This window comes from Callionymus lyra, chromosome 2 (assembly GCF_982586985.1).
Source record: "Callionymus lyra chromosome 2, fCalLyr1.hap1.1, whole genome shotgun sequence".
Lineage (NCBI taxonomy): Eukaryota > Metazoa > Chordata > Actinopteri > Syngnathiformes > Callionymidae > Callionymus > Callionymus lyra.
In genome coordinates, this window is record NC_141819.1 from 34,767,207 (window position 1) to 34,785,398 (window position 18,192).

General features: G+C 39.0%; 1 protein-coding gene across 6 annotated transcripts in view; it reads right to left on the bottom strand.

The window, feature by feature from the left end:
* Positions 1 to 18,192, bottom strand: part of LOC148086651 (SH3 and multiple ankyrin repeat domains protein 2-like) — a 138,671-nt gene that overhangs the window by 36,523 nt on the left and 83,956 nt on the right. For all 6 annotated transcript variants that reach the window (XM_087784824.1, XM_087784822.1, XM_087784823.1 and 3 more), the window contains 4 exons: positions 14,007 to 14,412; positions 9,447 to 9,586; positions 9,258 to 9,371; positions 3,254 to 3,335 (listed from right to left, as the gene is read on the bottom strand). In XM_087784824.1, the coding sequence (XP_087640950.1) occupies positions 3,254 to 3,335; positions 9,258 to 9,371; positions 9,447 to 9,586; positions 14,007 to 14,412 (742 nt within the window). The remainder of the gene's footprint in view (positions 1 to 3,253; positions 3,336 to 9,257; positions 9,372 to 9,446; positions 9,587 to 14,006; positions 14,413 to 18,192) is intronic.

The window sequence follows — 18,192 nt, forward strand, 5'->3', positions numbered from 1 at the left end:
AGACAGGAAACACTCTGGGTGAATATCGAATAGTCGACCCCACTCTACTATTTGGATGTTTTTCAGTGTGTCTTTTTAGAAGAAAACAGCGAAGTGGTGACTGTCAAGTGGACATACATTTTTGTGTGTGACTTAAAAAAAAAAGGGAGTAGAAAATGAGGGGGATTTTAATGTTGGATGAACCATCACTTTAACCAAACATAGCTTAAACTAATCACTTAAGCACCAACTTAACTTAAACTTTTTTAAGCGTGGACCGATTTATTGTCGGCATTCTATTCACAGGCTGACGTTCAGTTGTAAACAGAATTTAAAAAAATCATTTAGATATTGTGATTCCCAAATTTTCTCAGGGTATTGTAAATGTAGAGAATATAATCTTTTTTGTACAAAACCAAACATCTTTCAAACTTAGAGGAATTAGTTCCAACAAAATTTAAACTTCACTCATTTTCTACTCACCCTCATGCCAACTAAAGATTGGGATTATTTTCAGAGTAATCTGTTCCTTTTTAGATTTATAGACAAAAATGTATGTTTATTTTAATGCAGCAACTGGAGCTTATCTTTAACGCTGTCCATAAAGATACTTAAAAACATCCAAATACCTCCATAATTCTCCTGTGTAATGTCCATCTTGAATTGAAGCCTCAACGAGAGGAGTTTTTTCCGGTAAAAAAAATACAGGTGTCTATATTTTAAGATGGTTTTAAGATGATACACTTGAAGCAAGAGCCGAGAGACTGGGAGTTTAAACAAGCTTAAAAATATATATTATATTGAAAAATTGAGACTTTTCGAGCGCGTGTTCACATTCATTGGTATACTTCACAATGTTTGATGTTGTCTGATATAAGTTTACCAAAATAACAATAATATCTTATAAGAGAATATACTACATTTATTCTCTGTTACAATGTAAGACCCTACATTTATTTAATCTTGTCTAAAAATATTACTTAAAACAAGTTTCTCAACTAATCAAACTTAATTGATCCCTAAAAATATGTTTAAAGGATTGCTTGTCGTCTGCATATTTGCTTCTTTATTTATTTAGGATTAACTGACCAGAAGCCTATTTATTAACCATCAACCACTGCAAAAACATCTGGTTTGTAGTCAGTTCCACTTTGGTGGAACGCTTCAAAAAATCATTTTATTTCCTCCTAGCTTTTATAGAAATTTCCATCGTGTTTGGATTAAACGTCCTGTGGTCCAGTCAAAGGTGTGCGCTGTCACCTGGCATCAATGGCGTTCACGGACACCATGACGACAGCGAGCAGACACGTGGGAGGAAAACCAAACGGGATGGAGTGGGGGAGGCGAGGTGCCATCCTAGATACTGTTCCCCTAGCAACGCAATCTGTCTGAAGACGAAGGAGGCCACACTGCTGACAGATTGAAGGTTATCTCCCAGCATTCCTTCACACTGGCACGCACACACACCTGACATCTTGTTGTGTCGACACAAGGTGGTCTGGGTGGCAGGGGTCATCACTGCGAGCAGTGGCCGTTCAACACAAACATAAAGTGATAAAAGTGGGTCATTACTACAATCTGGTGTTAACCGCAGGGGGAGACTGAGGGTCTTTAATGTGTCTGAGGACCCCCAGGGGAGACCGGGTGTCGTCCAGAATACATGTCCAGCTGGTCGACTGAATAATCACTCGACATAATCAGGTGAGACAAAAACTGAGCTAAAAAACAATGAAATTGTACCTTAAGGAGTATATGAGAAAACAACCTTACTCATAATAAAGTAAGACCAAATCGTTTTTGAGATCTAATTTGGGATTAAATATGAGAGCTATGTGTAGGTTACGTTAAGATAGCTGCACGCTAGGCTAGCTGTCACTGTTGTTTGTGTAATTAAATATTTGTTAAAACGCTGAAGGAAAAGTAAGGAGGGGATAAGAAAGCTCACAACCAATGAAAACACTGAAACTAATGAAACAACTAATATAACAGCTCATGTAACAGCTAATAAAATAGCTAATGCAACAGATAATGAAACAGCTAATATAACAGCAAATGTAATAGCTAACGTAGTAACTAATGTAACAGCTAATGAAACAGCTAATACAACAGTTAATGTAACAGCTAATAAAATAGCTAATGAAACAGATAATTAAACAGCTAATGTAACAGCTAATAAAATAGCTAATGTAACAGATAATTAAACAGCTAATATAACAGCTAATGTAACAGCTAATAAAATAGCTAATGTAACAGATAATTAAACAGCTAATACAACAGCTAATGTAACAGCTAATGAAACAGCTAATATAACAGCTAATGAAATAGCTAACGTGAGAGCTAATGAAACAGCTAATGTAGCAACTAATTGTAACAACTAATGTAGCAGCTAATGAAACAGCTAATGAAACAGCTTATGTAACAGCTAACATAACAACTAATGTAACAGCTAATGTAAGAGCTAATGAAACAGCTTATGTAACAGCTAACATAACAACTAATGTAACAGCTAATGAAACAGCTAATGTAGCAACTAATTGTAACAACTAATGAAACAGCTAATGAAACAGCTTATGTAACAGCTAACATAACAACTAATGTAACAGCTAATGAAACAGCTAATGTAGCAACTAATTGGGATGCACTCATATTACTGAGTTAATTTCAAACAAAGTTTAAAAAGTAAGTTTAAAAATCATCAGTCTTTTACTGCAAACAATTTTTTTCAAGTTATTTTCAGCTTAGCTGTGTGCACGACAGGTTTAACTTGTACTGCTTGTTACCTCTTCAGTATGTATTTGATATGGCTATTATTAGCTAGCGCTAGGGAGAACACAGTACATTTATTTAAGTTACGTGCAATGTGGACATTAAATATTTTATTCAGATTAATGCTGTTGTGTTAGGGTTTTTGCAATTGTGTTGTTCTTTTGAATTTGTTGCATTTGCATTCTTTATGAGCTTTCTCGACCACCATACAAGTGTCAAACCACTTTACCATCAAGCCAAACAGAAGTTTTGTGGTAACTCTGTTATAGTACGCTGCCATTTGATTCTAAACAGACAATTTGTCTTGAGTTTTAAACAAATAAATGGCATTGAAAACAACTTCAATTGAGAAAACGTACACAACACATCGAATTATAATCTCCGTCCCGGAACGAACTAAACCTTTTAGTTTGAGGCGTCGCTGTCTCGGGTTCAAGAATATGGAATTGTTGGAGTGATTAATTAGCTCAGATAATTGGATTCATCACAGCTTAATACTGCGTCTCACCTGGAGGCGTCAAAGCTGTCATATGATCCAACAGTGTAGTGTCGAAACAGCTTCCGCCTGTCCGCTCGATCTGCACGTGAATCTGACGAAGAGATAAACACAATCAGACGGTGACCCCTGTTAACTTACAATACAACATCTGTCGTCCTAGATTTAAAATATTTAGAAAAAAAACCAATTGATTGCATTATTATTGAGCTTTAAACCAATTTATAATTCAATGAAATGTGACAATAATAGGGCCACATGTAGTCAGGAAACACCAAGGAGGGCTATTTTAAGGGGTGCATAGGATTTGCTGTGCACACTACAGGAAAACGCTGCACACCCACATAATTATATCGTGACAACGACCAACATACAGAGTGTAATTCATGTATATAAAGACTGTCTGCTCTATTAAAGTCATTCCCATCACGGTAAGATGGTGCCACGTTAAAGCTGAAACCCCTTAAACCAGACATTTGTTGTTCGGTCTTGTGTGGAGGCTTCGTCGCTGCTCATTTTATCTTCATTAATCCGTGACCTCAGGCGGGCCTTCCAAGGTTTTCCACTTCTAAATTTACTCCAAACATTATTGTATTGTGATCCATTTAGGCTCAGAAGCAGAAAGTCAGTAATCTCAGTCGTTCCCTTAATAGACACTATTTTTTTTTCAGTTCTGAGTGAATCAAATGTTGATGTGATGTTAAAAATCCATTTGTAAAATAATCATTGTGTTTATAATTTATTCTTATTAAAACCTACGAGTTTAATGAGAAGTATTATGGACACCCAAAGGCCTTTTTTTTTCATCATTGATAGAGTAAAGTCGTACATACCAAATCTATTGCATGATTCAAGTTGTATATATCAGATTTTTTTTTAAAGATTAAAGTCGTATATATCACATTAACTACAAGATTCAAGTTATATATATCACATTAATTACAAGATTAAAGTCTTATATATCACGTTAATTACAAGATTAAAGTCTTATATATCCCATTAATTACAAGATTCAAGTCATATATATCACATTAATAACAAGATTCAAGTCATATATATCACATTAATTACAAGATTAAAGTCGTATATATCACATTAATTACAAGATTCAAGTCATACTGTATATATCATATTAATTACAAGATAAAAGTCGCATATATCACTTTTTTTTTTTTTTACAAGATTTAAGTCGTATATAATCTTATCTTATCTAATATCTATCTATTGTTCGAAGAATAAAGTCGTATTTGTAATATTTATACCAGTAAAGTAAAGTTGTATACACTTATTATGGGATTTAAGTTGTAAATATCACATTTATTACAATCTTATATTCATACATTACATTTATCACAAGATTTAAGTCGTATATATCACAGTTACTAAAAGATATAAGTTGTATAAATCACATTTATTACTAGATACAAGTTGTATAAATCACATTTATTACTATATAAAAGTTTTATATATCACATTTATTACAAGCTTTAAGTCGTATATATCGCAGTTAGTACGAGATTTGGGTTGTGCATAATACATTTTTTACAAGATAAAAGTATATATCACATTTATTAAGAGATTAAAGTTGTATAAATCCCATTTTTAATGAGAGTAAAGTTGTATATTACATTTATTACAAGTATATATTACATTCTCCTTAAAGACAACATTTCCTCGTCTTTGAGGTAAGCCAACAATTCTCTACTGCATCAGAAGGAAAAGGTCAACTATGTGTCACTGCAGTAGTTTTAGCATCTAGTCAGGGACGTCCACCAGGCTGGGGGGAATTTTTATGCCCTTGATTATATTTGTGTGGCCTCCGTTACAAACTGTATTTTTCAACCCGAGAATGTGAAATACACAACGTCGGTGAAGAAGTTTTTCAATGTTGTGTTACTTTAAAATAACTTCTGCAGGAGATAATTCTTAGTATGACGTCACTGGTCATATACACCGTTTGTTTTCACTAGACATCCCTTCAATAAGTGTTTCTACATATCTTCCCGCTGTTGTTAGTTATGCTGCAATGAACACGATGCTCGGTTGTCATGGAGACCCACGTTTACACACAGACCCCACTTGATCAAAACAAAAGTGCAACACAATCACATTTGATGAAAAGATCAGGACTGAAGCGCTGAGTGAGATAACAAAAAAAAGAAAAAGAAGTTCATTTCTCCTTCACTTCTTCTCTCGGGCCAGCTGTCACTCTTTCACACAAACTCATCTCCTCTGATCCGGCTTACATCTTGTCATCTTTGCAGGAACACCCCCCACCCCCACCCCTCCGTCCACACGTTGCAGGAGGAAGTTGATCAGCAGGAGGCAAAGGAAGGACATTTTTTTTATAGAAAATAGCAGCGGCGTATTGGTTACTGTGGCGACCAGTGGCGTCTCTAGCATGAACAGTTGAGCACCAGAGTGGACACTTTACTGATTCATGCTCGCTGAGGAACTGGACACCCACCTGAGCCAGATTTACAAAAGTGAAAATAGCATCAATAATCTTCGTGCAACTGTGCTTCATATCAGCCTTCCTCCTGACACTTGCATCAACATACAGTAGGATAGATCAGTCCTCTTGTGTCTTAATTATTTTATAGAGAGCATAGTGTAGCATTCATTTCATTTAGACCGTCATTAAAAATGTCAGTTATTTTTCAAACTTTAAATTAGGGTTCTTTAACCCTTGTGTTCCCTCAGGGTCAAGGTGACCCGATGGCCCGAGAACAAATTTGTTTGTGGTATCCCTTGTGTTGCCTCTGGGTCAAGGTGACCCAAAGGCCCAGAAGCAAATATGTTTGTATTATCCCTTGTGTGATCTCAGGGTCAAGGTGACCCAAAGGCTCTAAAACAAATGTGTTTGTGGTATCCCTTGTGTTATCTCAGGGTCAAGGTGACCCAAAGGCCCGAAAACAAATGTGTTTGTGGTATGCCTTGTGTTATCTCAGGGTCTAGGTGACCAAAAGGCAAAAACAAATGTGTTTGTATTATCCCGTGTGTTTTATCTAGGTCAAGGTGACCCAGAGGCCAGAAAACAAAGGTGTTTGTATTATCCCTTGTGTTGTCTCTGGGTCAAGGTGACCCGAAGGCCTGAAAATAAATGTGTTTGTGATATCCCTTGTGTTGTCTCTGGGTAAAGGTGAATGACCTCCCTGGCTTCCATAAATAGATATGCATTGGTGGAGGTCGTCGACCTTGACCCAGAAGCAACACAAGGGATAAAACAACTACATTTGTTTTCAGGTCTTTGGGTCACCTTGACCCTGAGATAACACAAGGGTTAATTGCTTTTAAGGTTGTCTATTAAAATGACTAAGTTATGGACAAGCGCACTACGATTTCATTATTTCTGTGTTTAAACAGAATTTAAAAAAAGTTTGTCACTAAATGATCTTAGTAAAACAATTTGTCTTCAAAAATAAAATATTGTGTACAGATTACTTCACTATAAAGAAGACCAATCTTATTCACATTTAATCTGAACCTGCATGGTGCTCCACAGCGCCATCTGCTGGCGGCACGGCCCCACCTGCCCCTAGTGTAGAGACGTCACTGCCGACAATGTGACGTGTGAGAGGAAGATGATTAATTTTTCAAGTGTATCATGTGACTCGATCAGTGCACGTGCATCTGTTTTGTCAGCAGCCGAAACCGTGTGTAAGATTGTGAGACGATAACGTGCATCTGCAATTGTGTCCTTGCCCTGTCAGCTGTTCACACAGATGGTGTGTGCATGTGTGTGTGCATGTGTGTTAGACATCTGGGTTATTATCAGGGCTTGTTTAGCACTTCCTTGTTGCCGGTGAGCCAGGAAAACGTGAGAACTGGAGGTAAATGTTGACACAGCGACGGTAATCACATCACCGGAGACTCCAGAGGTGACACATCTGGAAGGTTTCTTTTGTATCTGATGAAATTAGACCAATTTAAAGGATCTCTTGATATAATTATACTTTCTATATAAGTATTTTTCAACAAACTGTTTATCATAAAAAACAGAAAAAAGGAATAGTAGTAATCAAACCACACGCCATGTAAATTCTTAAGTGATGCGGCGCTGTGTGTGTGTAGGCGTGTGTGTGTGTGTGTTTATCTCCTCAGGGCTTTGAGGTCTGAACGTGAATCTTCGCAAATCATGTCTAAGCACCGTAATCCTGCTGTATCACATTTACTCAAGTGGTGGGATTACATGGAAAGGTGGTGTGTGTGCATGTGTGTGTGCATGTGTGTAGTTTACGCGTGTGCAGGCACGTGGTCTTTCTACACTATCTAGGGCAAGGGTGTCAAACCCAATCAGACAAGAGCCTTAAAATATTTAACAGCGAACAAATGTAATGTTTAGAAAACTGTCTTTAACAGGAAGTATCAAATTCCCTTCAGTTTCCTGTTACTAGAAGTCTGTGTATAATTGTTGACATCCATAATCTCCTATCTTATCTTCATCACAGGCATCTTCATAGGTCACCACATCAACATTTGAGTTTGACGCCACCGTAAACCTCGGCGTCTCCGTCTCTACGACGCCTCCTCCACTCCAACAGTTCGCCACAATTCTGGCCCCAGGTCTTGGCTCAGCTCCTTCTCAGAGTCCGCTGCCATACTGTGGACCCGATTCTGACTATTCTCGCCAGGCACTCGGTAACCGAGGCCAAGCGGGACGGAGCTGAGCGAGCCAACTGTCGTAACAAAGAATATAAACTAGTGAGAGAGGAGGGACCTGATTGGGAGGAAAAATCCTCGAGTGAAGTCCATGAGTTATGGAGTAAAAGCAGGTGAATGATGCTCGCTCTTTACTCTCTCCCTCTTTTTTCTGCACAGGAGTCTTTTCAATACTGTGCCACCGATAATTCGGGTTGTAATTGTACTGTGTACCTTTTCATTTTAGCTTTATTCAAGTTTCCTGAATATAAATTGTAAGAAACTATCAAAAAATGGTTGAAATGGTGATTCTGACATAAATATGTCAGTGTTTAAGATAAGATAAGGTACAGAGATGATCAAAACTTTACAGATAATTCTTATGTGAGTAAAACTTATGTTTAAAGAAAGGAATTGGATGAAACAATATCACGATCTGACTCTCTTTGGATTTTGTGTGTGGGGTGTGGGGGACTGGAGCCTATCCAAGCTCCTTCAGGCGAGAGGCAGGGGACACCCTGGACAGGACGCCAGTCTGTCCCAGGGCACACAAAGACATGCACGCATTCACACACACACTCATACCTAGGGAGAGTTTTTTTTATTTTTATTATTTTTAAGTTTCTTTTTAGTTTATGTTTTTTAATTGTTTATATTTCAATAAAGTGTGTATAAAATATAATAATTTGATTCAAAAACATTTTTATGTACCATTGACATGAAAATATTCACATTGTTTTTTTCATTTATGTGTTCGACTTCATCAGCCACGCCTTCTGTAAAATGTCAAGTACTACAAATATATCCTTGTTCCTTCAGTATCGCAATATATCACAATATGTTGTAACGTCGCCCCTGTATGTTGATAGTATTGTATCCTCAGATACTCAGCCCTCATGACGGGTTCATCAGCATCATCAGAAGTTGACATTCAAGGACACGAGAACAAGTTCATGAGAGAGAACTTGATCCAGCATGAACAGCATAAACAGTGTGTGTTTGCGTGCATGCATGTGTGTGTGTGGGGGTGTGTGTGTGGGGGTGTGTGTGTGTGTGTGTGTGTGTGTGTGTGTGTGTGTGTGTGTGTGTGTGTGTGTGTGTGTGTGTGTGTGACTGCAGGGTGATTGTCGTGATGCCTTCATTATTCTCCCCCCGTAGGAAATCAGAGCACAGCTGAGTTAGCAGTGCAGGACCAGAGGAGACTCACAAATGAAGCACGTGTGGAAATGGATGAGTGGGAGGAGCCACGATTAGAGCTCCTGCCAGAAACATCTCTTTTTTTCCTCCACTGGTCGAGTCAAAGATGACCAGTAGAGGGTGTCTAACACCGCTTTTTCCCACGCCCTCCTCGCTCCAGCGCTCGTGGTCTACTCACAGCTCCTGTCCTCGTTGGTCTTGGACGGGACCTCCTCCACGCAGTCTGCCGGGAACCAGCCCACCTGACCGCGGGCGCTGCCCTCCCAGAAGCCTCCCTCACCGACACTCAGAACTGGACCGGGAGAGAGAGAGAGAAGAAGATACATGAAGGCTCAAGTCACAAGTAGAATCCAAACCGGCGTCTGACCTTTGACCCTGTCGTTCTTGTAGAGGTTGAGCTCCCCCTCGGACTGAGCCGTGTACGAGCGCGCCACGACAAAGTGTCTGCCGGGGACGGCGCTGTAAAGTTTCTTCCGGGGCCCGCCTACATCGCCGTGACTGACGGGACTGAAACAAAACACATCGTGTCAAAGACCATAACTTCTATTGTAGAAATCGAATCATATGATGAATAGATGCCGACAAAACCATCATCTGTTATGAAGGAGGAGATGCTGTAGACTTTTAAGAAACGTACATGAATTAAAAATATAGCTTGACTTATTAAGATAGATTTTATTTATAGAGGAGCCCATTTATAATTAATAAACTATTCAATGAAACAAATATATGATGTTTAATTAGAGTTTGTATCTCATTCATCCCACTTGTGTGTACTTCTATAGTGTGTACTAATGTTTATTGTTGTTGATATATTTAACATGGTTTGATTTATTATTGTGTTTTATTTTTATTTTATCAATATAATTCTGTGTATTTTAGTGTTATTTTTCGGTTTTCTTTCTCGACGTGTATGTCTTAATAATAATTAATTAACTATATATGTATTTTATTCTTTTATTTATTTTTTTATTTTTTTAAATGCAAAAGTGATACACCCAAAAATGAAATGTATAGATTTAATAATACATGCATGAAGAAACTTTAAATCCTAGAACACATGATGGCATTATTTATCAAAAATATAATAAGCTACAGACATGAAATACTGTAAAACAAATTTAAAAAAAAACCTAATATAATCTTTTCCTGTATGTCTTTTTTTTTGGGTGAAGAAGAGGTGTGAAATGGAGTTAGAATGTGGCCACATCTAGTGGTCCACCGCTAGAACTACACCTGCTTATGTCGCTTAATGTTTACTTGAGTGTCGATCATTTATTGTATCACTTGCAAACAAATGTAATTTAGTAAAAACAAACTCACCAGAAATGTGTGCGAGGAAATAAAGATAAACTGGGTGAGCTTTACCACCATGAGGTCAAAGGTCTATTTTGACATTTATTTAGAGTGAAAAGGAAAAGAAATCGTGACAAGCATCTTTATCCACAAAATAGGTCTGAAGTAGGCGAAGTAGGAGATGAGGAGTTAATAGAAGACAGAGTTGGTACAGGAAGGAAGTGGGTCACCTTGTCTCAGGTCTTTAGAGATCCGACCTCATTCATGGGAATCTGCTCAAGGACAAACAGCGACTTGATCATAAGGATCATGAGAAATTCAACCATCTGATCAAATGTTAACCCATTCTTCCAACATCTAGAATCTATTTTTTCCTCAATGAGTCCATTCAAAAGGTGATGGTTTAGTTGAAAGTGGTCATTTGAGTCTTGTGCAAAGGTCATGTCAGGTCACTGTTTGTTCTGGATTTATTCATTTTAATAGGATTCAGGCCAAAATTGAGGAAAAAAATCATTTTAGTAAACAACTGGCGTCACATAAAAAAAATCATTACTCACATACGTGACTAATAATACTAGCCGCACATTTAATAAAACAAATTCAGGGCGAGTCATGAAGACAACCATGAATATATTGAATAAATAAAGAGACTCCCTAGCGTTTCATGAATGATTGACAGTCAAGCTATTAATAGACACATTCATTATTCATCAAATTAACCTAAAGCTCATACATTATAAATCAATTGTTGTTTCATTCATTATTTACAATAGAATACATCATTCATCGTCTACATTCCCAAAACGATCAAAGTCACGTGATCATGTGACCCCTGTCAATGCCCGCGGAGACCCAGAAGTGGGTCTTGACCCAGGAGTTGAGAACAGAGCTACTTGAGGGACTTCCTGGGTCACTGGCTGAAAATATCAGTTCCCTCTGCTGTGACTCCATCTCTGATACGAACTCGGGTCCGTCACCTATACGACCAACAGGCGTTCAGTTCCCCTGAAATTACCCAGAAGGCTTGGAGGCGCTAATTAGAACATGTTGATTTAAAAAAGAACAGCTGCGACGAATATGAGTTATTTTTAGAAAATCACCTGAGACGAGAGACCTGGGAGATATCAGAACATATAGTGTGGACACAAACACACATCCTGCTGAAGACGTGTAGATGTGTGTGTACAAGTTTATTCATGCATACATGAATATCTCGGCGCAGTTATTCATTTTCACACTCATGTATTAATGTATGCACGATGACACGCGGAGATGCATGGATGGAGCGAAGAGTCTGCAGCCTTCTGGTCTCCAGGATGGAAGCCATAGGCGTCTTTAAATCAGAGCGTTTGCTAGCAAGATGGAGTGTTAGTATTAAAGAGAATTATGAGTCTAAACTGCTGCATTTAAATCGTCTTAAAAGTAGCCGTAGATTTACTCCACCAGCTCAACCCCAGTTGAAATGAGTATCCTTAAGCTGAGGAGTTAAGTTGCTGAATGTTTGTAGAAAGCAGGCTAATTCCATTTAAGGTAGGAGAGGCATCCTGTGTGGTTAAATCTCCAGCTTTAATTTAACATAAAGCTCATGTAAAAAGGTAATTAGCTACAGAATAAAAGGGTGAAATAGTAAGAGTTTATATTGGACTCCTATTAGAATTATAAAGTATAGGATTGATTGATTTTGCCCAGACTACTGCACTTGCTTACTGAGATGTAGGGAAGCGTGGTAAGATGTATTTTCTTCCATTTCAACACCATCCAGGTGGATGACAAGGTGGTATCCATGGTCACACATCACATCACTCCCTGAACAACCTCCGAGGTAACAGTGGGAGTTAAGGGAGGGGCTGATTATGTCTTTTGTAATCCATAAAACCACCTCCACAATCCTTTCAACATGTAAATAATTGTATCAAGTACTTTAGTTTCCCCGCTTTTATAGTGCCAACCCTCAGGCCCAGCCCAACAAATCTGTGTTTAAAACCTTCAAATGCAAGTTTAACATTCGCCAAAAAATGGTTAACCTTCAATTCAAATTCAAGTCAACGCTCTTTCCACAGACTAATTAAGATGATGAACATCAACGAAAAAACTAGAGAAACTAGGACGGTTGGGAATTTACTAAAAGCGAATAGATGTTTGTGCGTCAAGGAGAAGATGTTGTGCTGCCTTTAATCAATTTGACATTTTTGGTCCTTGTATGATGAAGTCTGAGACTTTTGGGTCCATGAGTCTGATCTCAAGTTCTTAAACGACGATCCCCCCGAGCTTCACAATGAAGCAGTATCTTCTATGGCAGGGCGTTTTTTTTTGGTTGCTTCAAGCTACTTTAATTTTATTTTCATGTCTTAACAAGAAGGAGCTGTCTCGCCTGCAGTTAATACAAAACTCTGCAGCGAGAATTATGACCTGCTCAAGTAGAAGAACTCACATTTCTCTGATCCTTAAAACTCTTCACTGGCTTCCAGTTTCTTTCAGGATCAACTTTAAAATTCTGGTTCTTACTTTCAGATCTATTCATGGTCAGACTCCTCCTTACATCACTGATCTGATCCAGCCTTACACCCCAGCTCGGGCTCTGAGGTCTGTGGATCAGAATCTACTGATGGTTCCATGCACACGGTTCAGGACCAGAGGAGAGAAATCCTTCCAGGCTGTTGCTCCTAAGCTTTGGAACGATCTGATGGAGTCTACTGACTCCTTTAAGAAACATCTTTAGACGTTTTTATTTGTCTTGAGTACAAACTATCTGTTCAACGACAAACACTCCTCCCGTTTTACCTGGTTAAGAACCTTGGTTATAACCGAAGCCATCCAAAGACGAAGAAGAAGGGTGGGCACGTTGGTAATGCATGAGACATATCTCTACTGTGTTTCAAAGTCATCTATGTCCGTACAAAATCCTTCCTACCGAGCGAGACTCGGTTAGCATGGAATTATGAAACCAATTAGTTCTAATTAACATTTGGCAACAGACATGACGGTTCTGAACTGTCCTCCCACACTTGTGTTCCCCCATCAACTTCTCAATCGCTTTTATTGTCTCTCCTTTGTACCCCCACCCCTCATCATCCTGTCTTTACATACCCTGTCGCTGCTTCTTCTCGCTGACTTTGTTCAGAGTGGGTGGTGCTAAACATGTCCATCTGCCAACCGTGCAGAGGTGGAGGAGGAGGAGGAGGAGGAGGAGGAGGAAGAAGAGGAAGTGGAACATACATAAAAAGAACAAGAGAGGAGGAAGAAAGAGCGAAAGATAGGAGCCAAAATAATGATGAAGCGATAGGAGGTGATGGTTGTCAAAGCGGATGGAAGAAGGAGATAAGGGTGGAAGATGATTAAGTGTCTGAAGTAGAAGAGAAAGGGGGATCATGTGCAGGACGGAAGGGTAGAGCGAACGGAATGAAAGTGAAGTGAGAGGACCAGGACTCATATGGTACAATCCTAATGGGCAGCATAACGCCTGTCACAATTGCAGCAGTTACATGTGTAATAACACGCAGCACTGCAAGTTTCCATGACAACATTTTCCGTAAGGCGTCTTCTGAAGGGTCCTTACCCTCGCTATAGGAACTAGTGCGTATCCCATAATCGCCCTCTGACGCATTCCTTAACAAAGGTGCCTTACACTCACCTGGGTTGCCGCTGGGCCCGTCGGGCATCTTCGCCCAGCCGACTGAGAGAAGGCGACCGGCTCCGCGCCCCCCTCCCCATGGTCCGGACCACCACGTTGCCATTGGGACTGCCGCTGGGCATCTGCTGGAGCAGCTGGGGTGACAGGCTGCGGTGCAATGCTGACGAGCCAGACTGTGGGTGACCCTGCTGGGGGACCCGGTGCGGGTGGTGCTGGCCGTGCGGCTGGGGCGCCCAGTGTCCAGGCGAGCTGTGCTGCTGGTACTGGCCGACCGTGAGGTTGTTGTCGCTGTTGGAGCGCAACAGGACCCGGGGGGCCGACAGAGAGGACGGTCCCTGCCCGTTACCGCTGCCTGATGAGGGACCCCGCCTCCTTTTGGAATATGCAGGAGTCTCCCGAAAAGGCACTGAGGAGAAACAAGATGGAATGTTCAATGAATCGCCGTTGGGTAAAACAGTATCCCATGTTTGAAACACCTGCATGAAGGGTTAGTTCAAAGAGTGTGGGTGATACGAATCAATGACTCTGATAGTAATGTTCTTATGATCAATGGTGTATCCATACACAGGTGTTAAGTTCTACTAAAAGATGTCACACATCATCAACAGACCATGAAGTTTCAAGTACAATTTTCAAAATAAGGCGGTTTCCCAAGTAAAAACTTAAGATGAGTACATATTTTATCAAACCTTTCATGGTGTAACAAAGGGAATAGATCAGTTCTACTACCTTCAAGCCTCAAGTACGAGGGCATCAAACTCAAACGGGGACCAAAAACCTTCCAAACTTATATCCTTCCACCAAACTTCCAATTTCCACTCCTTCAAAGTCAGTTTTACTGTTATTATAAGTCTCTGTATATTAATAATATATATAATAAATATAATAATTTAATCCTCACACATCCATGATCTCTGTTTCTTATCTTATCTTAATCACTGGCGTCTTTATAGGTCACCATATCAACATGACCGTTATTGAACTTTTGTACTTTTGAGCCAACCATGCGGCGGGCCACGTAAAATGACTTGGTGGGGTAGATTTGGCCCCTGAGCCTTCATTCTCTTCACATTTTTTTCTATGTGGAATCCAATCTAAGAAAAACCTATTCAACCCTTGTGTTACCTCTGGGTCAAGTTGACCCGAACGCCCGAAAACCAATGTGATTGTGGTATCCCGTGTGTCGTCTCTGAGTCAAGGAGAACAACCTCCACCAATGCTTATGTATTTATGGAAGCCAGGCAGGACATTCAACTTGAACCAGAGACAACACAAGGAATACCTCAAACACATTTGTCACCTTGACCCTGAGATAACACAAGGGTCCAGCTGTTTCTAATTGCATCTGGTCTGTAAGGTCAAGACTTGGTTATACACAGAGTTTTAGCTGCAAATGTGTACGAAACAACAAACAACACAACTGCTCAAGATTAAAAGATTTATAAATAAAATTCATCAAAAAACCCAGTGGGACGAATTTAGAAGAAGCCCAGCACACATTTCTAGGTGAAATTCTCACACACACCGACACACACACACACACTCATGACATGATTAGCTCATCTCTTGTCATTAATATGATGATCAGATTAAAGAGAGTAGAGTTCCACTCCGACAGCGCCGGAGTGATTTCCCAGCGGATTCAAGCCTCCATTTCACCAGAGCCATCTCCAGCAAGTGCCTGCGACACCACGATCGGCACCTGATCCCCGTCCCATTATTGGTAGTGGAACATCCTCTGAGTCATTATCAGCTCCCATCTCAACATTTTGATAACTGACTGAGGGGGGTGAGTGTGGGGGGCCGGGGGGGGGTCTCCACGTCCAATCCGTATGTTCCCGAACCAAGCCGAGAGTCGGCTGAGTCATCGCCTCCTCAGACCAGCGCCTTCAACATCTCAGACAACCGATGTGTTGATGACGTGCGAAGAGAAGCAGCTAATGAGGTCGCACCTCCGGGAAACTCAGGGCCAGCAATCCAGCTTTATGATAAAGATATGCGGCATGAAAGCAGACATGAATTATGCGTTCAATCATTTACTTCAACCATCTTTTTTTTTCTCACAGGGAATAAAGCAGATTTAGTTTCCGAGGCTTGTTGAACATAGTAATACAACAGCATTTCTCTCTATATATGAGTTGAATTTTATGTGGATACATGTATGCACAATCATATATGTGTATACAGTATATGTAATGCAATAATATGTTTATACTGTATATATGTTTATATTACATGAATATGTTACTGCCACTTTTTCTAATGTAAATTTTGGTTGATTTTGTTTTACTCGCCATTTCCTGACTCTGTTTTGATTGGTCTACGTGGGAAATTAATAAATAAAGTTCTAAATGACATAAAACAAAATAAAAAATGGATAGTAGCAATAATGTTATACTCTGATTTGTTCAGATAAAGCCGTGCATCCGTACAGAATCTACAGTAAAGTCAGCATTATTAACCAATTTTGCAAGTAGTTACCATTAACTACCAGAATACAAAATAAATACTATATGGTTTTATGAGCTGCAGTTTGGCACGGAACTGTTTTTTTAATCATATTTAATTTTTTAAACATACTAATAAATAAAAATAACACAAAATAAACGCACAACAAAAAAGAAGTATGTTTGGTTAAACACTAAACTTGCATTTTACCAGAAAAAGTATCTTGTTTACACGTCAACATAGTGAGAAAAGTGTTTGTGAAAGTTTTACTGTGAACTTTGGATGTGTTCGTGCATGTTTGCTGCGTGAGGTGAGAGAGGTGAGACAGAGTGTCTATCCGTGTTAGTGTTCGGTCGACATTGAACGGTGAATGTTAGTGTTTGTTAGGCCAAAAACGTCTTTCATCCTCTTTTTCTCCAAGGTGTTTTTTTATTGTACAGTTGGCTTATAGAACTGATATTTTCTCCTGTACATTGTTAAAAATAGGTTTAATGGTGCCCTTTTTTCCGTTAAAATGAATCGTACATCCTTCAGGATAATAGTTTCATTATGGTGGGAAAATAAATGATATAGTTTGCCAAAAAAAGAAGCTAAATAAATAAATAAAAATGGTATTATCGCCTAAAAACACTGAGCTCCTCACACACATATCTACATATCTCAAAGTAACACCAGTCAATGTTTTTCTGTGATATTTTCCTCCCTGTGAGGAAAAAAAAAACCTATCAATAAAATGTGACACAAGACATGGGTTAGTGTGTGTGTGAGTCTCTCACCTGCATCTGTCACCATATATTAGATTCTAAAACACACAATGAAGAATATGAATAGCCCACAATCAAGCACACATACCTCAACACCCAGATAACAAGGTACACTGAAATACACACTCACTTCTAGACATGCATTAACAGTATCTCACCCACACCAACACAAACTCATTTCTAAACACCCACAGAAGACTGTAGATTTTTACACTTGAGAACAAACACCTACACTAAAAGGGAAAAATATCACCCCTAGTTAAGTGTGTGTTCATATTAAAGTTAGTGTTTAAGATTTCAGTCTTTTTTATTTAAACAGGATGTTAATTTGTTTTCAATACCGATTTTTTGGCTGATAGTGACTCCCTGTCTTTCTGCAGCCACCCTCAAGTGGAAGTTGAACTGCAGCTTCATTTTTACTTCCACATTAGTTTCACTCTTTAGAACCAGACGCTCACCCTTAATGACTCATTGAATTGGGTTCACCAAAATGAGTCACGTGATCTAGTCGACTTTGCACGACTTGTCTAAAATTCTAAATCAAATAATTAAAAAAAACACTAATTATTAATTAACGTTGACATTTATACGAATTTGCTGGAGTTTTAGATCCTTTTTTTTTTTTAAAGGAACATGATTTGACTTGGCTTTATACAATATTGAAACCTAAATGTAGGTAAAGATTATGAGGTCAATATCAACTAACTGTATGTACAGAACATTTAAGTTCATCTTAAGTTTACCATGGCATCTTTTGTTAGTGTGTTTAGTTGGTTTACCAAAATGACTTTATTTATTAATTTTGGCATCAAGATGATCCACCCCAGAACAAAATTTTAAAGACTCACGAACAACACTGTCGCCTTCATGTCCTACTTTATCACAGAAGAGGAACAATAGGTTGTCCTTCTCTTCTTTTTAACATTATTTTCTTTCTATTCTTCTACTTCCAAGTCACTCCTAGTGAAAGGTGG